The following is a 26,933-nucleotide window of genomic DNA, read 5'->3' as shown; positions in this document are numbered from 1 at the left end:
GCAATTTATCGTAGTCTTGAAAATGCAACTGCATGCCTGAGATCAAGATGAATTTTGATTGATGTTTTTTAATTATAACCCATAATTAACTCCGCTCGTATTCCCTACTTATAATGGTGCTTAGTATACAAATCATCAGACACACAAATCTAGGACATTTGCCCACGAACTATACACTGTCCCGAATGCATTGCTGGCTGCTTACCACTTATCCATATACACATCCGAAAGCTCATGCTTTCATGTAGTTGCACTAGTTGCAAACTGCCGATCTGAAGGCGCAACACGAACGTCGTACATAAGATGGCGCCACTCATTAGATAACGCGGACGAACAAATCTGCAACGCATACAATTGATGTCTGAGACGTCCCAAAAACCGATCCTTCTGATTGTTCAGATGGGAAATGATGATCGGGTTTTCTCAGGACCTTTCCTGAAGTCTGCAGCCCAACTGTTACGACATTGGCAGGCATTCTTGTTCTGATCCCATCTGAAACTCATCGGGAGGGTCCAGTAAAACCAACAAGATAAATTTAGTCGAAATAGTTGAATTTCGTGTCAATCGTGTATGACTAAATATTGGGTTGGGACTGGATCGGTGTCGAGGGGGGTTTGAAGTTTTAGCTGATTAGTTCGAAGTTTAATTGTAACCCTGGAACTTCAGACAACAGTCAGAAGGGTCACTGATGCAATATCAAAATAGAATAGTTAAAAAAAAGTAGCCCTATTTGGATGGGGGTACATCTTTATCTTAGCATTTCCTTATTCTTGACTTGTTTGAGGGTTTAATTTGACCTGTAGGGAGTTTTATTTAAATTTTATAAATAGGTTGTATTGTTTTTGTTTGTTGTTTGTGTTATTTTTCCTTTTATTTCAAATTCATATTTTTATAACGTATTTTTAGATGTAAATGCCTGCACATCATTTCAATGCTGTTTTAACGAAATTAACGTTGTTGCTATACATACACCTAACGACGTAGATTCAAGCAGTTAAAATTAACAGTGACTGTATGTAAATATTTGATACAAACAGAAACAGCGTTTTTTGAGAAATGTGCACTTATGATCATTGCTCAAGCCGCTTACTGGCAAAATTTTCCGTAGTCTATCTGATAATCCTCGGCCATTTCGTACAGCAAACAAACAGTTTTTGATGTAAGATAATGCTTTAATTACTTAATACTCATTGTAAACTTTATCAGCTGTGGAAACGTGTTCGTTTTTGCGCATTTAGAATTAATCTTGGAGAACAGTGAAAATTAGAGTATCAAAGATCACCAAAAATGTTTAATACCGGTGCTGATAACACGTAAAACATTTTTCTCAGCAGTAACCATGCAGGTATTTTTGTGTTTTTATGGTCTTAGGGCAAAATTATTAACCAGCAGTTAATGTTAACATCAAGCTAATTTTTATAGAAACCAAGAATTAAAAACAAATGTATATAAATATTCCGAACGGGTGGGGAGGGGTAGGCAACAAGCCAAGGTGCCCGACTTGTTAAGACCGGCCCTGCATGTACAGGTTGTTTATTTATTAAAACAAACATTATTTATACAAACTTTAAAGAATGAAGATTTGACCAATTTTAAGATAAAAAGTTCAAACGAATATGGGTCAGTATTGGCTTGGTTCTTTAGATGCCGGGCTTAACAAATTTTTTTTATTTGGTATTATGATTATTTTTTTTGTTCAATAACATGCCAATTTTACAAATTTCTGATTATTGGAAGCATCGATGATGAAAAAAGTAAATATTTACTTCGTTTTTTGTTTAATGTTAGAGAACGCCACATACAGTGTTGCACCTGTATATAAATAACCATAACTATTAGCATTTGTCGCTTAAAGTAGCCGTTTTGGAAAAAAAAACGGATTTAAACTTAAATTTGCGTTCGAAGTTTGTAAGTTGAGTCATTGAAGGTTTTCGAAAAGAGCGGAAATATTTTGTTAATTGCTCTACGATGCGCCACTTATAAGACTAGCATAAGACTAAACTACTTTTGCAAATAAGTTAATAACATTTATGATAATTGCTGAAAATGACTGTCGTCTACTACAATGCATGCATCAATTCGTACTAACGTTAATTTAACTTTTTCGACTATACTTGGTGTTTGATTAATATAATCAAAATACCAAACAATTTTTTTTTGAAGCCCTGTATCTCAAGAACCAAGCTGGTACGGACCCATATTCATACGAACTTTTTACCTTAAAATTAGTCAAAGATTCACTCTAAAATTTGTACAAGTCGTTAATAAACATCCTGTATTCAACGTTTCCATGGAAATTAGCCGGCAGTTATTAAAGTTGACATTACATTAACAATTTGGCCCTTAGTGATATATACATTTAGAACTCCATAAACAGCTCTATTTTGCATTTTTTTCAGATGCTGTTCATAATGCGCCTCCTGTCCATCAACTGGTGCTCCTATAAACATTTATCAACCTCAAGTTACCATTATCAGACTGAGTGTAATAAAAATAATTACAAAAGTGCCGGTAGTTTGTCCTAACTCAGTGCCTACAGTACCCTCGTCTCTTTGTCTGTGTTCCTTCGATACTTGGCGTTATACTGCAGGTACTGTAGCGCTTTGTTCGCTAAGGGAAACAGGCAGTGCATTATCCCAAAATTGTCTTCGATCACGTCATTAGTACTGGTAGTGGGGCGAGCGTACCTCCTAGAAGTGAACTGGTATTTATAGACAGTCGGTATAGTACGAATTCGATCCATTCGAAGTGCGGAAACGTGGCAAAGAGCGGATTAGTTTTCATTGTTTAGCTGCGATCTTCGTTGTATGGGTAAGTTTTTATGTAAGATATATGGGCCCAAGTGGTAAAGACCATCATAAAACATACGTTTCGCGTATAACCATCAACCACGAGGTAAATTAGTTAATATCAGGTAGACCGCACGTCGCTTCTAAAATTTATTGGTGCAAAGTTTCATTATTCTCATGCGCAATTTAACTTAAATATGGTGCGTATGTAGGACACCCCAACTGCTCCAAATCGCCTTAGTTCCGGTTAGTTAAGACATTTACGTGATCTTTAGCACAAAGCGAGACATGACAACATTAAAAAGGGGCCACTAAGTCATGACTAAATTCCAGTTAATCCGGTCATCAGTTTTCTAGATTATCTGATAACCTTTTCTCTCCGTATTTGTTTGTTTAAAACTTATCTATAATTGTTACGCACCATGCACATCTGGTATTTATACGTCACAGTGCCCTCATAAAACCCCTACGGGGTGCTAAAGCACCATATGTGTTATGCCAATATCTCTTACGTGAACATAATTTAACTGCCCAACGAACATTGCAAGGAACTGAACACCGAACCGAACATTAATTTGGACCCAGCAAGAGAGGTGCGATCGCATTTTCAGATCTTACCCTGTTGCTCAGTTCAAATGAGTGATTTATTCGCCGTTCGGTTCGTTGTTCGGTGAAACATTCAGTTGTCTACGAAACATTACGAATAGAAAAAAAACATCCTTTGCAACCCTCATAAAGTCCTTGAACACTAAAAACCCCTATCACAACTAGACAGTGGCGTATTGTGGGCAAAAACGAGATTATCTTCTAGTTGGTTACAGGGCCTCCAAAATGCAACACTTAGATGAGTAGCAAACTGAGTCTTTTGTTGCAATTTTGGGGAATAATTAGTGCGACACACCTCACAGCTGGAGCTTAAACCTTAAGTCGCTTAAAACTTGGCTACGCAACCAGCCTTAAGCCAGTGGGAGAACAACAAATAGTATCCACCCACTTTACTGTTATCTCATTTTTACTGTATTATTGGTATGTCGGGTTGGAGAGCATCCTAATATAATCAGCATGCCAGCTTTAGATAAATTTTTTTAAATAAGTAGCTTGTTTTTTGAGCTGTAACCGAGGCTGCAACAGTGCGGTTTTAAATCTAATTGTCTACGTGAGAATGTTCCTTCAGGATTAATTAGACACAGGATGAAGTGAAAAAAACAGGAAAGTAGAACGAATTAAAATTTGGCACTGGCTATAACTATGTTTTATTTATTTTATTCCTCGTTAGTAAATAAATACGTTAATTTGTAGTTGGCACTACTCACACAAAACACTTCTGTTTATATTGTCGTTTAGCCAAAAACAGTTAAAGCTGATTCATTTAATCTATTCCTGGCATATTTGTTTAACTATAAATTAGTCATCTAATTTAGTTTAAATTGCCGTATTCTCGTTCGTAATTTGGCTTCAAAGAAGTTGGAAGGTTAGCGTACCATCACGCATCAGAGTTCCAAAGAAACGTGCCTAATAACGTAAACACCCGTGACTGAATCACGTTTATTTTTCCATTCTCTGTTCTTATCTAAAATGAGCACAAAGGAACACTTCCTTTTCCTTTGTTGCAGGTTACCTGCAACATTCCTCCACAATTTGCGCAACAGATAACTGTCGCCACTGTGTGTTTAATTAGGCACCAGGTGAACCTTTCTAATGGTTGTTATGCAAACTGCATGCATGATTGACGTGAACTAGGAAAATCGTACTGCAATAGTGCTATGTAAAATAATAAAAAATGCTAAAAGACCCATGGAGAAAAACGCACCATGTTCAATATACAGGATGGCACATTTTCAACAGTTTCCATAATTTTGTTTTCGTTTAGATTTATTTTTATTTTGAGAAATTTGATTAAATGTTGCTAATTGCGTTGGATTGTTGATTACGGAGCCGGATGTTTATTTTTCTTACTCCCGTCACATTCTTAATTTACATCGATAGATATTTTTGTAAATTCTACGAAAACAGTGATAGGGAAATACTGCAAGACATCAAAAAATTAAAGAATTGAAGGAGGAATTTAAATTTGGTATCAGAATTCATACAGGGTGTTTCAAAAAAAGATGCAAAGCACATAATAGTACATGGCCCAAAAAACATAACGCCCTGTATATGGTTTCAGACGATTTTGCCATTTTGTTGTAGAGGGTTTGGACGAAAATAGGGGTATGAAATTAAAAAAATTTAACCTAAAGCACACATCAAACAAACGCAAAATATGAGAACGAATGTGAAACTTTGCCATCCTATATATCGAAAAAAAATGCGTTTTCCACCATAGGTCTATTAGCATATTTTTATTATTTTGCAGAATACTGCCGGCCCCTAAAATATCTCCGTGGTGATATGTTAAACCCTGTATATTTAGGAGATTGTCTAGCATAGGAATAAAACTGAAAATTACCAAAAAAACTTGTTTGGTGATAAAATTTCTCTATCAAATCTTCACCGACGCTTGAAAGTTTACTATTTTTCTCGTGCTATTTCCAGAGCGTGAGAAACCATTACATAATCCACTGCAACCAAATTGCAGTATCGGATCAGGATTAACCTCCCTGGAGCAACATGACCTCAGCGTCTCTGCAACACTCGGCTGTCTCATCATGGCGAGCCACGGCCGTACTGTCGATGGGCCTCTCATCGAGGGGGCTGTCGAGCAGGCCTCCACGACCACCCCAACGGTGGGCCGTTGGGGCTGCGAATGGCCGAGTTGACTCGCAACTGTCGACAGTCGCGGTTCCAGTCGAACCCTCCTAGGGTTCACCGGGGTTGCCCCTGATGGGGTAGGCCTTCCGGATTTTCGAAACGGCTTTGCCGGCTTCGAACATCGTTCCAATCTCATCGAGTACGACCAAGTTTATGGGTTTTGGCCTCCGGCTCATCCATTGCCGTTGCCCAAATGGGCGGCTGAGCCACTCAAGCCTCTGAAGTAAGTACTGGGAAATGTTTCAAGCCCTATGCAAAGCAGACGGCCTCAATGATTCTTTCCTGTTTTAACAATCCTTCTAACTCTCATTGTTTCGGAAATAACGATATTTAAAAAAAATTTATCTATTTTAGGCTCACGACTATAAGGGAGTATGAAATATTGGCCGGCAAGATCGAAATGGAACTTCAAAAGCTATTGGAGGAGCACAATTACGATACCGTGGGTAACTTCTTGGATTTCTACGACAACTTTAAGGAGAGCCACATGAGGAGTGTAATTGAATTCTTCCATTCGTAAGTAATTTCTTACTCCATAATATACAGGGTGGCCAGGCAAAAGGATAATGATCATACGTCGTTTTTAAGGTTCTCAGTTGTTAAAAATTGTTCCGGTTAAAGCCATACCGCTGAAAACAATGATCTTGATTCCCGCACTTCTTTCGGTTTATGAGATCCTCATACTAGACATCACTGTCTTGCCCACCCTATATATTAAACTATACATACCTGTATTATTTGCTAACTTCACAAGGGACATTCATAGCCCATAAAATGGGACAAAAATGACCATCATTAACTTACAGGTACTCACCAAAGCTAACACCTGATCACTACACCTGCGTAGGCTTGGCCCTAGAGCTACGCCACCGCCTAGTGAAGCTCGAAAAATCATACCCCAACATCAAAAATCATTTGTGCATCGTCTCCTGTGAAGAAAACATCGAATCCGTAGATGGGTACACGGCTCTGAGAGACACCTTCGACACCATGCCTTCCACCTTAGAAAAAGAACACTGCTTGATGTGTTTAAAATTCGATATCAATGGTAGAAGCGGAGTGCTGTTGTGCGACCCTGGTTATCATGTGGCCAGAGTCGTAACTGTGATGTCCGATAGAGCTTACCCTCATACAGGTAAGTCGAATCCCCTCGTAGATTGAACGTTTTTATCAAGGGTTCCTGTTCAGGATGGTTTGTACAATCCGAAGAAAGTGGCGTTCGCAAGGAATACAACTACACTCTGTGCTCTTCTAAAGGAGCCTTCGTGCAGTGGGACGAAAAGACTACGAAAAATGGTTCAAAAGAAGAATTTACGGGGATCGTGTACGTGGAAAGGCCTTATCTTACTGCTGTCGATGTAACTGAGCGTAGGAACATAATCTATCCCTTCAGGTACTAAACACTGAAAATTATTGAATTGTTGTAACGCGAATGTTTCTGCAGGAGCTTACTTTCAAGAGACCAAAAGGGCCATTTAATAGCAGGTGTGTACTTCAAAATCAAACCCAAAAATGATGAGTTTACGGTGTTCTACCAAGACATGGGCAAACAGAGAGTCAAAATGAACTTTTCAGCGCTATTACAGCCCGAGGTCAGTATTTAGAGGCTTCAAATGGTCATTGTAACTAATGAAAGGCTTTTCGTTCCTAGATCGAGGAAGATAATATGAGGAAACTTGACATCGCAAATGAGCAACTGCGCATGCCTAAAGGAAAACTCTTGGGAATTTTACAGCGTTGCGCGATCATTCTTAGCGATGATCATTATTTACGGGAGACATTGGCCGTGGAAAATCTCATCAATGTCATGTCGGAAAATAATTAAGTTTTTGTATTCGGTTTGTCCTTTTCTGGTTAAAGTGTATTAATAAGCATCTATCCATGTAGAGTAGATTTACGTATAGTTGGTTGCCTAGAGCACTTAGCGAAGCGCGCACTGTTTTCTCCTTGTGCGCATGTATTATTTATCTAAGTATTCTGACATTAATATTAATTTGGTTCTTAGATGCATTTTAGTGTCTCATCTATTTTTACTATCGATCAATTTTGTCACATTAGTGTTATCAGTAGCTGCTATTATTTATACAGACACGCATCACGATCACACAACAAAATCTCATGTAATTTTTAATTCTTAATTAAGCCGTAATTGATTTCCGAATAGTTAGATTTTAACACATTTTATCGGATTAATTAAAACGAGTTTAGTAGATTAGAAAGAAAATAGAAATTCTCAGTAAGGGCTTTTATGTTAGTATTTGTTGCTTGAGGATTTAAATAAATTTTGATTAGAAACTTGAAAGTGTTTTATTTATATTAGGAAAAAGGACAAAATGAGGAGTGAGTAAAGCTACAGAGTATCGCAGCGGTTTAAGTCAACTTAACAACTAAAATCGACTTGAACATGCGACCTAAGTACCTTGGGAATGGATGGTTTGTCCTAGGGTCGAATTATCAACGCGCAGTTAACTTTAACTATTTTACATAGAAACTGTGAAATAGGATTTGTAAAATGCTCATATGCTTGATTTTCATGAAAATTACACCGACTTCGAAGTTAACAGAAGATTGCCAGTACTGCAGTTTTATTCTCTGGTTTTCCAACTTCCTAGTAACTCCTAGTAATTTTGCTATGGAAATGGAGAAGCTGATCATCGCTCTTCTTTGGCTTCATCGTTTCTATGGAAATTATTTTTAGGCTATGCACCGCGTGCTCACAAAATTAGATGGTGCATTAATACACCTCGAACCAAGAATCCCCAATTTGTTGTACTACAGATCATTTTTTTTTTGCTAAAATTGCCCACTGACAAAAAACAACAACGAATAGATCGATATACTGTAATCAAACAATCCCGCAATCATATGCAGTAACGAAAATTATGTTAATAAACTTATTCACAAAACAGTTCAAAACGGGAGGCGTAAACCATTAAATGTATTGAATTACAATCTGAGAGAATACCTTACAGCCAATGCTGCTGAATAACGATTAGTATTGCGTGAATTTGTGTCGTAGTGTTAAGTGTTAATTTACTTATTATGTTCGGCTCCAAGATAAATCCCGGAAAAATACGAAAAAAGAAAAATCATCAGTCGCCTCGTGAAAATGCGGATTCGAAACCCAGACGAAGAGGAGTGAAGCGATTTGATCTTAGGAATTTCGTTATTAAAAGGGTGAGTAAATAAGCCATAAAAATACTGTGTATAAATTAAAAGAAATTTCGTTTTTGTTTGCTGCTCAACTATCTAATTCAGTGAAATCTGAAAAAAAATTAGAAAAAGAGAAGAAAAATAACAAAAAAGAAAAAATAAACTTGCGTGAGAAAAACAAATAAATTATTATAAAAACGAGGTCGTTATATTAATGCACAACATGCATTAATTATTAATTACGTTCTTAATGGGCAATCATTCCGTTTCAAGTTTTAACAAAGCCTACGCTGATCTTGTTCCTATGTGCTATATACAGGATCAGTGCGCTTAGCCGACGAGCCCCAAAAATAACCCTGCCCATAAACTATCCATAATAATAGTATTATTCACTTTATTTACCCGAGCTTAACAGACATTATTTCCTGCCGCAAATTCTGAGCGTTAATATCAGCAGTGCTCGCTGAACTTTCGATAAATTGTTCAGTGACACACCCAGTATACAAGGTGTAACAAATTCAAATGTGTATATGGGGATCTCGGAAACGGTACGAGATAAAACATTGGTTAAATCTAGACAAAGTTGCGCATTTTAGTGCTCAATAAAAATATATTTGAGGATTTAAAAAAATACAAATATTTTCGAAAATATCCTATAAACATCGAAAATTTGGATTTTCGCTTTTTTCAAAAAACTCGAAAACCATTATTCGGGGAAAACTGATAATGAAACATTATTAGCGCACTTTTTGTCTGACTTTCTAGAGGTGTGATTGATATTTTTACTTGATAATTGGTTTTCGAGATATTACGAACTACGTTTGATTTTTTGTGAGCATAATCTTGGATTTTTACAAAATTTGAATCTACGTGAAATTTTCTTTCCAGTGATGTATCATATTCGAGTATTTTAATTGATTCTATACGAATAAAAGTAAAATAACCTTCTCCGTCTAAGGAACCTTAAATTGCGTTGCCATGTTAAATTAACAAACATCAGATCATATTTTATTCATTTTATTGTTTAATAAAATTAATGGGCTGAGTAATAAATAAGTTATCAATCACAATCATATATATATCATATAATCAATAAATAATAAATAATAATCATATAATCAATAAATAATCAATCACACCGCTAGAAAGTCAGACAAAAAGTGCGCTAATAATGTTTCATTATCAGTTTTCCCCGAATAATGGTTTTCGAGTTTTTTGAGAAAATCCAAAATTCAAATTTCCGATTTTTATAGCATATTTTCGGAAGTATTCGGATTTTTTAAAGTTCGCAAATGGATTATTTGGAATTTTGCCTCTATTTAACCGATTTTGTATCTCCGACAGTTTCCGAGATTTCCATACATAAACGCGAATTTGTTACATCCTGTATAATCGATTAAACTTCCGCCAACAATCGAACCACCAGTGCGGGTCGCGAAAACACTGATTCTCATTTTCAAACGGGCCACCATCCACCAAACGGTTTTCAGTCAGAGCCAAGTGAAGGAAATTTAAGTGTTCAGTGCATAGTTTTCTTCAAAAAGGGGTGAATTTGTGGCTTACAGGGTAAGTTGTTGTTAACTATATAAGTAGCGTCAACAAGCTTAATTGACTATCGTTTTTTGTCAAAAAATGTATTTTTTTAGCTAAATAGTTAACAGCTATCAAAGATGTCGCGAAGACCTTCTATTGGTATTGACTTGGGTACCACATATTCCTGCGTAGGGATTTGGCAGCACGGGAAAGTGGAGATTATCGCCAATGATCAAGGTAAGCATCCTTGTCATGAGCATCATTAATATACAGGAGAAGTTAATCAATCCGCTACAGATCCTTTAAACATAAACACATTTTTGGGTAGCAAATTTTCAAAGCTTTTTTTGTCGAGCTGACGTAGTTTCAGTCAAAATAAGAGTTTCAATAGAACATTTTTTTGGCCAATAAATTAAAATATGGGAAAAACCTGCATACTTGCAAGTAAGGCCGACCTTAGTAAGTCTGGCTTCCTGGGCGAAATTTTTGATAACTCCTATCCTCAAGAAAAACCGACGACTAGGAAAGTTCGGTCCTGGTTTGCCGCCCAACCTTGCCGCCTATAAGGCCGGTACTGCCTGCAAGACCATTCAATACGGAATCAAACCACATTTCCCGTTGCAGAGTTCTAGAATTTTTTAGATTGATTAGAAGCAAAATTTCTAGGCAATCGGACAACTCCCAGTTGCGTGGCTTTCACAGACACCGAAAGACTGATAGGAGATGCCGCCAAAAACCAGGTCGCAATGAACCCCAAAAATACCGTTTTCGATGCCAAGAGGCTCATCGGAAGAAAATTTAATGACCCCAAGATTCAGCAAGACATGAAACATTGGCCTTTTAAACTGGTAAATGAAGGCGGCAAACCCAAGATTCAGGTGGAATACAAAGGTACTGACACCAGTCCATTCGGGTATTCTTAATTTCTTTTTTTGACTGCCTTTTCCAGGTAAAAGAAAAATTTTTGCCCCAGAAGAAATAAGCTCCATGATATTGACAAAGATGAAGGACACTGCTGAGGCCTATTTGGGCACAACCGTCACCGATGCGGTCATTACGGTTCCGGCGTATTTTAATGACAGTCAGAGGCAGGCTACAAAGGATGCCGGTGTCATTGCAGGTGAGAACGGCTCTGGAATAAGCTTAGAGAAATACAAAGCACCTTATTATAATATAAAAGTTTTGTGGGGCTTGATACAAAACGTATCGATTATTAGTTTTTTGGTTGCTTTGCATGCAGCCATTAATCACGCTTGGAACATTAGGTTGGTTCGAATAGGCTCTTTACAGAACGGGTACAGGGAAATATTTGAATATTTCATGTTTCCTTCGTTTATTAACTTGACGGGAAGGTCACAATATTAAATGCAGGAAAGGGGAGTTTTCATGATAAGATTTAAAAAACTTAAAGTAGGTCAATTTGCTATTTAATGCTTCGCTAATGTAGCTTTTACATCAAAAATCATTAGGGAAATAAGTGAGTTGATCATTCCCAGTTTTCAGTCTTTCGTTTATATAGAATCCAGACGAAATCTGGATCCAGACTAATTTTTTTTTCTTTTTCTTTTCCTCCAAAATTCCTTTCATTTTTACTTCAATTAAACGCGATTATTTCGTTTTTAGGAATCAACGTTCTTAGAATTATTAACGAACCAACAGCCGCGGCCTTGGCCTATGGCCTGGACAAAAACCTGAAGGGCGAGAAAAATGTCCTCATTTTTGACCTCGGAGGAGGAACTTTTGATGTTTCTATCCTAACCATAGATGAAGGTGAAAATCTCTCTTTACTAAAAACCACTGAGGCTCTACTATTTATACCTCTCTTAGGGTCACTTTTTGAAGTTAAAGCCACCGCTGGGGACACTCACTTGGGTGGGGAAGATTTCGACAATCGGTTAGTGAACTATTTTGCTGACGAATTTATGAAGAAATACAAGAAAGATTTGACCAAAAATCCTCGAGCTTTGAGACGCTTAAGGACAGCAGCTGAAAGGTAAAAACCTCCAAAACACACGCATATTGCTAGATTTGATCTTAAATGGTTATGGAGATACTTATTATTCAACACTTTAATATGCAGAGTATAACATATCATCATAGAGATATTTCAGGAAGCAATAATACTTTACAAAATAATAAAAACATGCTAATAAACCCATGGTGAAAAACGCTCTTTTTTCGATATGCAAGGTGGAAAAGATTCATATTTTGCGTTCTTCTCACGTATGCTTTGAGTCACATTTTTGAAATTTACTTTGAAAAATCAAAGCAAAATTATTAAAATAGCTGAAATTCAGCCACATCATCCTAGATCGCAGACCGGAATATATACTCGTAGACTGGATTTTCTTGACTTACATTGATAGATACTTTTGAAAATTCTACGAGAACGGTGAAAGATAAGAAAATACTGCAAAAGATCAAAAAGCTAAAAAATTGAAGAAGAAATTTAAATCTGATATCAGAATTAATACAGGGTGCTCCAAAAAAGGTACAAAGCATAATATAGCATATGATCCAAAAAAATACAACACCCTGTATATGGCTTCAGGCGATTTCGACAATTTATTGAAGAGTCTTAAAGAAGATAAGTGTACAAAATTTTAAAAATTGAACTCAAGGCATACGTCAGAAAATGGCAAAATTTGAGAAAAATGTGAAACTTTTCTACCCTATATATAGGAAAAGGAGCGTTTTTCACCATGGGTCTATTAGCACGTTTTTATTATTTTGCAGAGCACTATCGCTTGCTGAAATATCCTCATGCTGATGTTTTACAACCTGTATGCTGATTTCTCCCGTTTGAACGTTTCAGGGCCAAGCGGACTTTAAGTTCAAGCTCTGAAACCACCCTGGAAATCGACGCCCTCTTTGAGGGCATAAATTTCTATTCAAAAATATCTAGGGCTAAATTTGAAGAACTCAATTCGGATTTGTTCAAAAGTACCTTGGCCCCCGTAGAAAAGGCTCTGAAAGATGCTGCCATGCAGAAAAGCAGTATACATGACGTAGTCTTAGTAGGTAGGTGTCTTAAACTTGTTTGAGAATTTAAGTAAAGCGATTAACATTACAGGAGGCTCCACGAGAATCCCAAAAATCCAGTCCCTTCTTCAAAACTACTTCAATGGCAAATCACTGAATTTGAGCATTAACCCTGATGAGGCAGTAGCTTATGGAGCTGCGGTTCAGGCAGCTATTTTAAGTGAAGACCAAAGCTCGAAAATTCAGGTACAGAATGAGACATAAAATTCGTAAAGGACCATGAAATCGAGGTTGATTTGCAGGACGTCCTTTTGGTCGATGTAGCTCCTTTGTCCTTAGGCATTGAAACAGCAGGTGGTGTAATGTCAAAAATCATTGATCGAAATACCAGAATTCCCTGCAAACAAACCCAAACTTTTACCACTTACTCAGATCAACAGCCCGCAGTTTCCATCCAGGTTTTTGAGGGAGAAAGGGCGATGACCAAGGACAACAACCTGTTGGGCAACTTCGACCTAACGGGGATTCCCCCAGCACCAAGAGGAGTACCTCAAATTGATGTTACCTTTGATTTGGATGCTAATGGTATTCTTAACGTAACTGCCGTCGAACACGGAACTGGACAGTCTAGGAATATTACCATTAAAAACGACAAAGGGCGCTTGTCGAAAATAGAGATAGAAAGAATGCTAGATGAAGCTGAGAAATATAAAGAGGAAGATAATAGGCAACGCGACAAAGTTTCCAGCAGAAACAAGCTTGAGAATTATGTCTTTGGCGTTCGCCAAGCTATTGAGGACGCAGGATCTAAATTGAGGGACTCAGACAAGCGCAAAGTCCAAAAAGAGTGCGATAGTTGCATCAGTTGGTTGGACACGAATGAAATGGCTGAAAAGGATGAGTATGAGTATAGGCTGAAGGAGTTACAAAAGATATGTAACCCCATTATGACGGAATTGCATAAGGGAGGCAGAGGAGCTGATAAAGAGCAGGATGGGCCCACTATTGAAGAAGTTGACTAAATTGTTAATGTTTTGCTTGAAGCTGTGGTTGTTAAAGTGCAGTAAATTTGCTGAAAGTACACCTTCGGATTAAATTAAGGAGTCACTTCAATGTTTCTGACTATTTTTGCTTCGTGATATTACAAAGGGACACTCATGGTATTATCCTTCGTAGATTATCAGATAAAATTGAAAATGTGCGTTAAACACCAAATTTTTTAATTTAAAACCAAAAAATCGTACATAAAGCGAAAAAGCGCAAAATTACATTTTCGCAACAAAAACGGATTATACATTTAAAAATTACTAGCTGGTGTTTTCTCCCCTACTACTGATGAGAGCTTCCATTCTCCGGCGCATTCCTGTTATTAAATTTTTAATTTCTTTTTGAAGAATGGTCTTTTCAAGCAAGCAATTTCGCAATTCCTCCATTGTTTGTGGTTGCTGTACTCTCACCCGTCTTTTAGAGCATGGCTCACAAATGTTCTGTTGGATTCATGTCAGGACTTCGTGCAGGCTAGTCCATAGGTTCAATTTCAACTTTATATAGATACATCTGAACAACTCCAGCGACAAGGGGTTGTGTTATATGTAAAAAGTGAGGGCCTACAAATGGGGCGCAAGGCATCACAAGAGATTCAGGGATATCTGTAATATACTTGGCAGCAATTAGAGAACTGCGACCGTTGTTCGCTAGTTCCGTAAAGGTGTTTAGATTGATGTCACCCCAAACCAAAACGAAACCTCCACCAAAATTTATTCTTATGCCTGAGTAGTGTTTTATTATTTTATTTATTAAAAATGTATTTTTCACTATTAAGTTTGTTTTTACCACAAGTGTGACACATCATTTAATTCGGAAAATCAAAAATTTTCTAAAAATGCAATAAAAAATCAGGCTCGTATTTAAAAAAATAAAGTTGATGATGGTTCCCAAATTTCGAAACGTTGTATTAGATAACGCATCGATGATTCAAGGCACTGTTTAGAGCTGTTCACACAAGATAAAAAAGATTTTTTGTGTCGGTATATGACAATGGATGAAACATACTCAAGAGCAACAAACCGGCGCATCAACAAGTAAAATTTTTTTTGAGCGAAACGGAAAGTTTTTATGATATTTAAATAAAAAATTGTACGAAATTAAAAATTTAAGGTAGCTATAAAAAAATGAAATTTTATTTTTAAAAAAAACGTAAATATTTTATCAAAATAGCAAAGTAAATTTCTTCTTTCTTCTTAATGGATACAAGCAAAAACAAAAAACAAAAAGTAAACAGGTCTTCTCACAAAATCGTCCCACAACATGTTTGGAAGTAAACTGCTGCAAAATACTTAAAAATCATTATTGCTATTTTATGAAAAAAATTAAATAAACACTGGAATTATTTTTTGACAGTCTGAAATTTGAATAAAAAACTAATCTTACCAATTATAAATAATAATATAGCAGAAGTAGATTTTCAATACATATTTTTTTCACATTAACTAGTGCGCCAATTTTTTTTTGCTGTTAAATTTAGATTCACTACTACACACCCGAATCAAAAAGATTATCAGCTGAGTGGACAATAGCTCTTAAAACTGAGCTCTTAAAGCTGAGTGGACAATAGCTCTTAAAACTCGTTCAAAGTTACCAAAAGTTCAAAAACCAGCTAGCTAGGTTATGGCCTCCGTTTTTTTGGGACGTGCATAGTCTTTTATTCAGCAACTATCTTGAGAAAGGTAAAACTGTCAATAGCGAATATTACATGGCATTATTGAATCGTTTGATTGTATAAATCAAGAAAAATGGTCTCACATGCAAAAGAAAGAAATGCTGTTTCACCAAGACAATGCCTCGTGTCATGAAAACGATGGTTAAATTGAATGAATTACGCTTCGAATTGTTTGCTGACCCACCGTACTGTCCAGATCTAGCCTCCAGCGACTACTGGCTTTTAGCAGACATCAAAGAAATGCTCTAGAAATTTTGCTCAAATGAAGAAGCGATTACCGAAAGTGAAGCCTCTTTTGAGAGCAAAGATAAATCGTTCTACAAAAAAGGCATCAAAAAGTTAGAGGAGCGTTAGATTGAGTATATTACTTTTGAAGGAGAGTACGTCGACGAACAAAGTGGAATTTGGAAAAAAGGATTATTTTTGTTGGTCAGACCGGAGACTTATCGAGTGATGTGTTAGTTGTTGGGGCTGGTATTAGTTTAAAGCCGAAACATAAGTAAACATCTTTAAGCGCAAAACGAGAGAAGGGATCACCAGTTCGGGCGGTTCGTTGTTATTCGCTCTCAAGTTTCTTGAGTTGGCCCGACTCGGTCCCCGGTCGAAGGACCGCATCAGGCATCGGGCATCGTGCGGGCATAAGCAGGCAGGCGGGCAAACGAAACGAGAAGAGAAAATAGAATGACGCCAACCGACACGGGTGACGCATGTCGACGCGAACCTTAAGAAAAACTGCCACGCTTTCCCGAGTTTTTCAAACTTTCCGCTGGTTTTTCTAACTGAAAAGTGTTTTCGCGCCCTTCGTTTCGCATTGCAATGCGAACGTGCCTTTCGGAAAGTGTTTGAAAACCGAAAAAAACACGTTTTTATCGACGACCGACGACCACGTTAAGAATGTGCTGGGTTTTAAAAATCTAATGACCAGTGACCAAAGATAAGCCGATTTTTAAGCAGTGGTGTGTGTGGCTCAAGTCGACAAATGGCGTTGTTTGTGCTAAGTTGTTTTGGTTTTTGAAATGGCCCGTTGACGGTTTGTCGCTTAGAACTGAAGAAAAAGCGTGCCGAGCGAACTTTTTGCTAAAATTCCTGTTTGTGCTGGCTGTTAAAAATGGATAATCTGGCGATAAATAATTTGAGCATTAACCTACCTGAGGTGAGTTTCATAGGTCGAAAAGACGTAAAATTTTCGCCACGGTACGGAACAGGTAAGTATAGGTAGATCGAGACGCAGATCTATAAAGGAAGGTGGTTTATGGGAAGGTGTCCGAGGTATTCATTCGCCGATCCCGCAATTTCCTTTGCTGTGTGCAAATGCAGAAAAAATACAGAATGGACGAGAATCTTTCTTAGTTTCGCCTCTCGGGTGGCTTTAATGACTGTAATGTTATTTTTCCCTAATGGCCCTTGTTTCCAGCTTGTGGATCACGCTCGGCGTTGGGAACGTATTAATAATTATAATACTTAAGTTTGTGTGCTATATTTTGCAATTTCGTCCGAGTTTATAAATAAACATAAATATGGGACATGGAGCATACTACCTAAAGTCAGCGAAGAAAGCATTCATACTGTGGATAATATTATATAAAACGTAGATATTGTTAGGCTGTTTTTACAAAGAATAATCATAGATGTTTTTTTGTATGTTTAGCATATATTTTTAATGAAAAATGACAAGTTAATAATATTGATTAGTAAATAATTAATATAAACAACAAAATGGATTAGAATAGAAACGCAAAAAGTATTCGTACAGACTTAAATTAATAACAAAACGAGTAAAACAGCAACAATAAATTTTGCTTCAATAACGTGTGGGGTTTCCTTTCGACTTTATTACTGCTTCTAGTCTTCTAGCCGCGGAGCTAACAAAATTTGACGGCAAACTTGATGGTATTTGGTTCCATTCTTCTTGAAGGGCAAACTTTAACCCTTCTCTCGATGAAATAACATGATTCCTAATTTTTGTTCGAGTCCCAAAGATGTTCAATTGGGTTGATGTCTGGTGAGTGTGGAGGTGTTTCTAAATATTTTGGAGTATTGTGCAAGATCCAGAGCCTGGTGTTGAGAGCTGTGCGTGTGGGATCGTTATTTTGGTTAAATATAAAATCATCCCTAATCCCCATTTTAGTTGCATTAGCACGGAGGTGGCTTTTTAAAATATTTATACGCATATTTTGGTTCATTATTCCATCCATAAAATGAAGCGATCCTATTCCTGAAGCGCTCATACAGCCCCGTACTAATATCACACCTCCGCCGTGCTTTACGCTCGGTCGCAAATTTTCCTTATTAAATTCAGTGCCCTTTTTCCGCCATGCTTTAAAATGTCTTTTATTTCCAAAAACTTAAAATTTGCCCTCATCAGTGAAAATCACTTTATTTCAATACGTTATGGGGGGTGTTAATAATAAGTTCTAGCGAACTGAAATGGTTTCTTTCGATTGATTTCGTTTTTAAAGTATTTTTTACGAGGTACTCTGCCATGGTACCCCTTATTTCATAAATAATTCCTAATAGTACTGGTTGAGACCTCCTTATTGTTGAAAGTTTTCAGTTCTGCAGCGATTTTTTCGGTACTTATTCGTGGGTTTTCTGTTAGTTTTCGTTTGATTAGACGTTCCAAGTAATCATTTATTTTTCTTGGCCGTCCCGAGCGTCGGCGATTTTTTAATGTTTTTCGCAGGCAATATCTCTTCATTATGCTTTGGATAGTAGATCTTGATCTATTTACAATTCGACTAATTTCTACCAATGATTTGCAGTCCTTATGTAGTTTAAGAATTATTCGTCTCAATTCTTCTGATGTTTCGCTACCTTTAGGTCCCATGACCACAATAGACCAAAAATTTTATGTAATTACCGTGAACGAACTAAACTAACTACCTCTATTGATTATTAATTAGCTTTTTTGGATAGATCACCTATGAAGTTTAAGGTGCAAAGTAGAGAGATGTACGAAAGCTTTTTGCGAGCACATTCCTGCACATTTTTTTGTTTATGTTGTTATTTTCGTATCGACTAAAAGTAAAAAAAGGTCAAAGAACATTTATGATTATTTGTGTTTTTTGTAAAAATTGCTTAATAACACCAAAACAATACTATTTATATAAAATTATCTGGCGTACGAATACTTTCTGCAGACTGCAAGTCGTTTTATTATATCACCATGAATCCTGTTCTAACTTGTTAAGTGCAACTTACCAGTGCCACCATTCCCCTACACCCAAGGAAAATGAGTGCTCATTAGCTCACTCGCAAATTGTAACAAAAACTCTTCCATTAATTATGGAATGTTGATTGATTGTTCGCAAAAAGAAATTTTTACTTTCGACCTTTTTGGCATAGGAATGTCTGAGGGAATGCCGCTCGATAAATGGCTACCTCCACCGATAGCATCGTCACTGAACTAACAATTCAATACAAAAAAAATCGTGTTTTTCTCCAGTTTTTGTGTTCTAGAGAAACACGTTCAAAAGCTTCCAAGGTAAAAGCCGGCGTTCCTACCTTGCTTCGATGAATTCTGACGTTATATGTGCGCGTAGTCAGGCTAAGAAGGTATTCAACCTTAGGGTAGCCACCTTAGGTACCCTCTTCCCCTTCTCACCAAAGAGTATTAGTAGTGTATGAACCTAGAAAAAAGTTCTGATCGACCGAGGAGGCTCTCAAACGTTCTAGCACACCGTAATTCAACCGAACATTAACGAAAATTAGGGATTTAGTGCCGCCCCGTGTTCATAGGGCCTTTTTCCCCCATTTTTAGTGTGCCTTTACAAACAAACGCCCTCGATGGGTACTATCGTTAAATTGGGGGTTAGAAAACCATGTCATCAAAGTTGGGGAAGATAGAAAGACGCATAGGAGAACGTGTATGTTTCGATCTTCGTCTCGGTATACAAGGTGTAACATATCATCGTGGAAGTATTTCAGGGGGCGATAGTACTCTGCAAAATACTTAAAAAATGCTAAAAGTGAAGCAACTGTGCTAAGAACTAAAAATCAAATTCTCAAAAAGAAAACGAAGTAAAGAACCTCGATTAGTAATTTCCCAAGTACTGAACGAACGCTGCAATAGCTAATGAAAAATTACTAATGATTATGTGTTTGTTACTTGCAATAAGTCATTTTACTAATTTGCTCTGGCTGTTGTACATTAGTCTTTCCCAATACCTGAAACAACGAGATTTAACTTCAAGCAGTCCATGCTCAAGTAAGTCGAATGAGGAAATTTATGATCGTTTCCAACTTGCACACAGCGAAGTAGAGAATCAGGTGCAAAAATGCGGAATTATTCGGTTCAGTGATTGTGTAAGTGTTTGATAATACGATAATGGTACTCCTCAATTTCACGATATTTTGCTCTACATTTTGTAATCTAAAACAGGTGTTTTTGAAGCGAGGCTTATTTACTTAAGCCTGTAAAATTTGTTTTTCCAAGCTGAGAGTATTGCGGCTTGATCGTTAATCGATATCTGAGTTTTTATTTAGATGAAAATTGCAAAATCCCCAGATACTCGGCGTCAAAGTGAAAGTATCAGAAATCGAGCAGCTTTGATTTGCAAAATTTAGCTTTAACCCCTTTAAAGTTGAATTTAGGTTTTGCTTTCGGCTTAGCGCGCACTTGTGATTTTCTCTCGTGCGATCCTTTGCTCGCAAAAACGAAACATACATTTTTAAACATACAGAGTGATTGATTAACAATGGGGCCACCGAGAGCCGAAGATGCTACGCGTTAAATCGTGACAATTGGAGAGGATATGCCTTATCTGAAAGTTGATTGATATATACAGGGTGTTTGAAGTAAAAATTTTAATCAATTTTTTTGCCATTTGTCCGAAAATATCTAGGTTTGGCACTTGAGAATGTGTAAAGTTTTTATGTATTATAGAAAATGAAAATACACTTGGTTTGTTTCGCTTTCCCGTATTATAATAATGTAATTCCTCGTATTATCAAATATAAACATACTGTTCGTTAAACAGATTTTTCTCGAAAACGGATGGAGATGTCGAAATGAAACAAGAATACGTGGTTAATGGAAAAATGATTGCTCTTTCAGATTTTCCTTTGGATTTCACGTTAGACATACAGGGTGAAAAATTATTAGCCGCATATTGTGTAAAACTCACCAGGAGGAGCGCCCTCAATCAACAACGCAGAAATTGCAAAATGTATCTTATGCTTTACCAAGAAAAAAACAGAACTCTACAATTCTTTCAAGTGTCTAACCTAGATATTTTCAGAACAATAGCAAAAAGATTAATCAAAGGTTTAACTTTCAACACCCTGTATATCCGAAACTATCAGCTTTCGGATGAGGCATATTTTTCCAATCATCGCCATTTGACGTGTAGTATCTCTAGCTTTCTGTCGCTCCATTGTTAACGAATCACCCTGTATAGGCGCATTAACGCTTGCGATTTTTTAGCCGCACGACAGAAAACCGCAAGCGCGCGGTAAGCGTCAAAGGGCCCATCACGAGCGGTCCCGGACCTCAATTTTTATTATACTATTTCTTCTATCAATAAATCAGCACTGATTTAATATTAACGTTAAAGAAACCCTTGGGATTAACTTGAAAGTGCAAAACTCCACAGCTTCTTATCTTTAATTGAGCCTTCGGCGGACCCCAAATTAATCACTGTCCGCTAATTAAAAAACTGGCGAGCCCGACTATTCGGCAGGTGATTAATTTCAGATTTCCTCAATGTTCGGGTCGAAATTTAAACTATTCCCCAAATTCGTCTTAGTCAGGTACCCAGAAAGTATATTCTTCCGTCAGCTTATCGTAATAAATAACGACCATCTAAAAGCGTGATCGATCTATTCAAGCTCTGCCGTTCTCCACTGTCAAATCTTGGTATGTTTTCTTTGAAGAGCTGCCAAGACTGGCCCGATTTATTTTCATTTGCCTGCTTAATTCGGACTAATACTATTGACAAAATACACGTAGGAACGATGATTTGTAGCGGTTTAAACGGGAGATTTTCATCGAACGATATCAATCACCCTCACGATCGCACAGTCGGGCAAATTATCGTGTCGAAACTCCATTAGTCGTTTTGCAAAAGTTAAATATTTTAACCCGATAAATCTCCCTTTGTTTTCTATAGCCGGTTTCGTTGTCGCCTGTCAGTGAATTTGATTTGAGTTAAATTCGCACGTAATTTTTGCACAAACATGTTCAGAATGCAACATGAACCCCGCGTTTCATTTGATTTTCGGCGAGACTGGAGAAACAAAGAGTTTTTATGGCCATCCAGTATTCTGTATAATTCCGCGACTTGCCAATACAAGAATTCTTCCAATTTGGCGCAAAATCGAGACTCATCCGAGGGCCCTCGAACTAATAGGGCCCTCCCCCAGTTTCCGCCCTTACGTTGAAAATAAAAAAGGATTACGAAATCCCCTAAATCCCAGATGGATAATCCGGCGAAGCGATTTGGCCTTTCGCCGATTTGTGATGTCGTACATAAAGCGGATATCGAGTGTGCGATTTTTAAACAGGTTTAGGTAAGGCAGAGTACGAGGGATTTCATCGGGAACCAGCATAATTGAGTTGTATTTCGAAAGTCTGAAAGGGCGTTTACCCGTGGGTTCGTCTCAACAAGAAGAAAACAAAGGATAACTGAACCCAAGGCCAAACCACGAGATTCTTCACGCCCCTGTGGAAGACGAGTCATCGCCCCGATGTCCTCCAGGCATCGAGGAACGCAGTGTCCCAATTTAAAGTCTTCATGGTCAATACGAATAACCTTATTGGTACCAGCAGCCTTGAGATGTTCCTTCGATTTGTTGGGCGCAACGCTTCTATTAGCTGACTTACGGGCCTGCCTTCAGTGTCGTTCTGAACCCGGTCCAGATCAGATCCGGCAATGATATGATAAAAAGAAACACAAATTAGGTGCTTTTCTCAATCAACGAAAATTCATGAAAATTAGATCGCTAGCCCGGTGAATTATAATTCAATTTAGCTTTGAGGGTATTCGAATACTTATTGCATCAAACTTCAGCGTGCATCATGCATATTCAGTTCATTAGTGCAAAAAGGGACAATTACGGGTGTTTTTGAGCTAAACTGAAGAGTTCAATATTTGCGAAATTAATCCGCATGTAAATGTCGCTTTATTGAAAGTTCAGAGCTGGATCGAAAAAAAACGGAATGTGTTGTTCAGAGGGAAGTTTGTAGTGCCAATATACAGAGAGAGTCAGAAAGAGTGGGCAAACACTAAACCGGAGATTTTAGTCACCAAAATGTTGTGATTGAGCTTAACATGGCTATGCCAATGTCACTGGTTTAAGAGATACAGTGTGTTCAAAGCTTAAATTTTGTTCCGAAATATCTAAATAATTAGTCCTTACTGGCTCAGAAATCTGAACTGAAATATTTCCCAGGTGGCGCAAATATATTTTTTTAATATTCGGGTTCTATTAAGGTTGATTGCTACAAGTGGTCAAATAGAAAGTTACATAATGCCCTTTCAGTCACTGAATAATATACAGGGTGTTTGAAAAAATAGGTGGTTTAAAATTTGATCCATCGTCGCGCCGATGATTGAAAAATGGCGATCTATTTTATCGACCACTGCCGCCTTAAGAGTTAAGAAAGTTCTGATAGTATAAGTCTGAAAATTGGTAGTTTTATGTTTTTTAGAGTGAGAATTACGAATTTTAAGATTATTTTGACGTTGTCACTAAAGGGCGTTAGTTTCACCGTATTACTTAAGTAATTTAAGACATATTTTTTATCTGTTGAGCCATGTTTAAAACAAGTCGAGAATTTAAAAGAACGCTCAATTCTACAGAGAAAATGTAGTCTTGCTTAGGTTGTCTGAGCCTATCGGTTTTTAAGTTATGTGCATTTAAAAGGTTCAATGTATTTTGCTGTATCATGCTGTATCTCTTAAACCAGCAACATTGGTTTAAGCCATGTTGAGCTTAATCACAATATTTTGGTAACCAGTATCTCCAGTTCAGTGTTGGCCCATTCTTTTTGACTCACCCTGTATTTCGGTGGAGAAATACTATCTCCCAAGAACTACCTGGAAGGAAGGGAGAGGCTGGACAGGAAAATTGAAACCTCCATGGAAATACGCTTAGAAATGAAACTTCTGCCAGCTTAGCAAATAAGGGACCGTCAGAACAGAGATTTATACGAGATTTTTGAGCTTGTAATTTTTAGCTTTTACGGGGAAGTAGGTGGAACGAATATGGAGTGAGTGAGACGTGGAAAAGATAAGGCAGGGCAGAACATGAAGAGGCAAACAGAGTCTTCTCCCTCGAAGGCTAATTACCCCTACTGCCGTTGGGAAAAGAATTTATAAAAATCACCTATCAGACGCTACACCTAGAATTTAATTGAATATTTCTGCGAGGAATAGTTTCAGCGTTTACTAGTAAGTTCAATTAAGCGCGTGACCTTATCACTTTGCACCTTCATTAACTTAATGCAAGTCAGATATTACCCGAGTAACACGCTGATATCTTGCAGCCATCAGACAAAGTTAATCAAACAAGTGCTAAAATCCAATTAACGATACTGAAAAACTTCCTTTGCATGGTAACCAAGCCTTCCATGTACGGGGTAATACCCTAAGTATCCGCTACTTTTTCTGGGTGGATGGGCATTTTTACCATTATTTAGCTTAGACGTTACAGTATGAGCGTTAATCAACCCGTAATTAAATTACGCTCTCACTCGCTCATTCAGACTGGCGTAATTAACGTCATGCAGACATGCAACCGTACTACCTGCTCGCATAGTTTCAGAGAAGTAACTATAGGAATAACAGGCCATATTTGACTAATTAGAATGTTGTTCCATGGCGATTTGTAGCACCGCTCTTGATAGAAAATTGTCCAACTTAGGTATTCAATAACGCCCTCCAAGTTGGCCAACTCTTTCCTTATTCTTCGTCACATTGAATGGTCACGCTTCGCTTTTTGTTAATAACTGTGCCCAACCTTGATCGCAATCTTTCAATAATGCGCATAAATTCCCCCGTTCGATCTATTGCTACCTAGGTATTTGCTTGGCGGTTTTATCCATTAATTGTATACCTATTGAGACTAGGCCTGGCAATTGCTAACGGCCAATGCAGACGCGGATTTACAAATCAAGTTAATGTACAGGGTGGTTCACGTAAGATGATACCCTACCTTATCTCAAAAATCGTTAGGTTTGGAGAAAAAGTTTAACATAAAAGTTATTCACTTTTTCACGAATTTTATTTTTTAATATTTCGAAGTTGTCCAGAAAATCGTGGCGTGGCGATTTTTTTTTTAATGGAATAGCCTATATTTTGTCACGGATACTAATTCTGCTTGTAACTAAAAGTATTTTTTGTTATTACAAAATATGAAAATTTTTTACCAGTTATTGAGTTCGTTAAATTTCAACGAAAGACCGAAAGAAAAATGAGCTGTTTAAAATTTTCAATAAATTCAAATACTATTAACTGAATAGTTTGTTAACTTGTCCAGTCAACCAATTACTGGGGTATATTTTTAATTTTAGAAAAATTTTACACAGGGTGCGAAAAGAAATATCCAAACTTTTCACATTTCAAATACTGCAAACCCGATTTTTTTGGATGAGACATCCTTTTTTTTAAATGAATTCTTTTAATTCACTTTCAAATAATATATGTATATGTTACACACGTATATATTAACTGAACAGATCTTACATATTTAACTGTTTAATATTAATGATAACCATGTCTTCTATTTAAATTACTATTACATGTTATTGAAAGTGTTAATCAGCTTAAGGTCTTTTCACTTTAGATATGTAACATATACTTAATTTCAAAGTGAACTAAGAAAAGAATTTGTTTTCAAAAAAATACAGCGTCTCTCAATTAAAAAAACCGATTTTTAGACACTCGAAATGTGAAAAGTTTGGATATTTTTCACACCCTGTATAAAATTTTTCGAAAATTAAAAATATACTCAACTAGAATCACCCATTGTTTTTAACTGGATAAATTTTCAAAGTATTCAATTAATACCATGCGAATTTATTGAGAATTTTAAAAAAACTTATTTTTCTTTCGATCTTAGCCTTAAATTGAATTAAATCAAAAACTGCGAAAAATTTTCATATTTTGTAATAACAGAAAATACTTATAGTTACAAAAAGAATTAGCATCCGTAACAAAATATAGAGTATTCCATTTAAAAAAATGTATTTTGTCACGTCGCGATTTTTTGGACCACCCTGTAACATCGAAAATATTAAAAAATAAAAATTCATGAAAAACAGAATAACTTTTGTACTAAACTTTTTTTCTAAACCTTACTGTTTTTGAGATAAGGTAGTGGATCATCTTACGTGGGCCACCCTGTACATTGCGCAACAGCTGCGTTAGGTTAAGAGTATTAGTACAATCCGAACGCAATAAAAACTTTTGGTTTAGCACCAGACTCTTCAGTTCTGGTGGAAATAGTCAGGCGATCGTACCAACGACACCCATGTGGTAAATGTCAAAGTTTATCCTTGTTTCACTAACTGCATGACTGTCCCGTTACTTTTACTTTTTCACTATTTAGCCCGAAGGCTGATTTATTATATCTTATCCAATCACGCATTAGCATAATATGCAATGTTCTATCGAAAACTTATTCACATTGTGGTACAAGAAGAATGTATGATAAATCGCGCGATAGTAGAAATGAAAGAAAGTTTAGAGTCTGCCAGGCGAAGCCGATTGACAAACATTATCTCACTAATTATATCTGAAATTACACACAATTATTATGTTTATTTATTTGATAAATTATATTGTGAAATTGACAAGCCTGAGTAATTTTCTAGCTCTTCAATTGCACGACAACGATTATATCTTCCAGTTGCGTTCTTATTGTGTGAACGTTTCAACTAGCTGTGGCATTAAGAAAATATCAAATTGCGAACGTTTCAATTAAGAAACGGATTTCCTCATCATTAGTTCAGGTTATATATAGGGTGTTTCAGAATTGCACGACACTCTTTGAGGTACGTATTC

General features: G+C 36.9%; 3 protein-coding genes across 5 annotated transcripts in view; all 3 read left to right on the top strand.

Moving 5' to 3' along the window:
• Window positions 1-2,658: 2,658 nt before the first annotated feature.
• LOC136419477 (uncharacterized) lies at window positions 2,659-7,835 on the top strand. The gene is made up of 7 exons (XM_066405838.1): window positions 2,659-2,811; window positions 5,325-5,763; window positions 5,895-6,056; window positions 6,347-6,675; window positions 6,729-6,933; window positions 6,985-7,132; window positions 7,192-7,835. The coding sequence occupies exons 3-7, from the start codon at window positions 5,941-5,943 to the stop codon at window positions 7,363-7,365; spliced, it is 972 nt and encodes a 323-aa protein (XP_066261935.1). The 5' UTR covers window positions 2,659-2,811; window positions 5,325-5,763; window positions 5,895-5,940; the 3' UTR covers window positions 7,366-7,835.
• Window positions 7,836-10,052: 2,217 nt separating this feature from the next.
• Window positions 10,053-14,330, top strand: LOC136419147 (heat shock protein 68-like). Of its 2 annotated transcripts, none has more exons than XM_066405325.1 (9): window positions 10,053-10,259; window positions 10,340-10,463; window positions 10,893-11,117; window positions 11,176-11,346; window positions 11,850-11,996; window positions 12,054-12,219; window positions 13,042-13,247; window positions 13,300-13,454; window positions 13,511-14,330. In XM_066405325.1, exons 2-9 carry the CDS (start codon window positions 10,364-10,366, stop codon window positions 14,228-14,230), a joined length of 1,890 nt encoding a protein of 629 aa, XP_066261422.1. In that variant the 5' UTR covers window positions 10,053-10,259; window positions 10,340-10,363; the 3' UTR covers window positions 14,231-14,330. The 2 variants fall into 2 exon arrangements, with proteins under 2 accessions (XP_066261422.1, XP_066261421.1); XM_066405324.1 differs by having other exon boundaries at window positions 10,053-10,282; window positions 10,364-10,463.
• A 2,166-nt stretch (window positions 14,331-16,496) lies between these two features.
• The window catches only part of pyd (polychaetoid), a 46,827-nt gene continuing 36,390 nt past the window's right edge, over window positions 16,497-26,933 (top strand). For both annotated transcript variants that reach the window (XM_066405808.1, XM_066405807.1), the window contains exon 1: window positions 16,497-17,080. In XM_066405808.1, the coding sequence (XP_066261905.1) occupies window positions 17,036-17,080 (45 nt within the window). In that variant the 5' untranslated portion in view covers window positions 16,497-17,035. The remainder of the gene's footprint in view (window positions 17,081-26,933) is intronic.

Source organism: Euwallacea similis, chromosome 2, assembly GCF_039881205.1.
Source record: "Euwallacea similis isolate ESF13 chromosome 2, ESF131.1, whole genome shotgun sequence".
NCBI classification, from domain to species: Eukaryota; Metazoa; Arthropoda; class Insecta; order Coleoptera; family Curculionidae; genus Euwallacea; species Euwallacea similis.
This window is presented reverse-complemented; position numbering and strand designations above follow the sequence as displayed.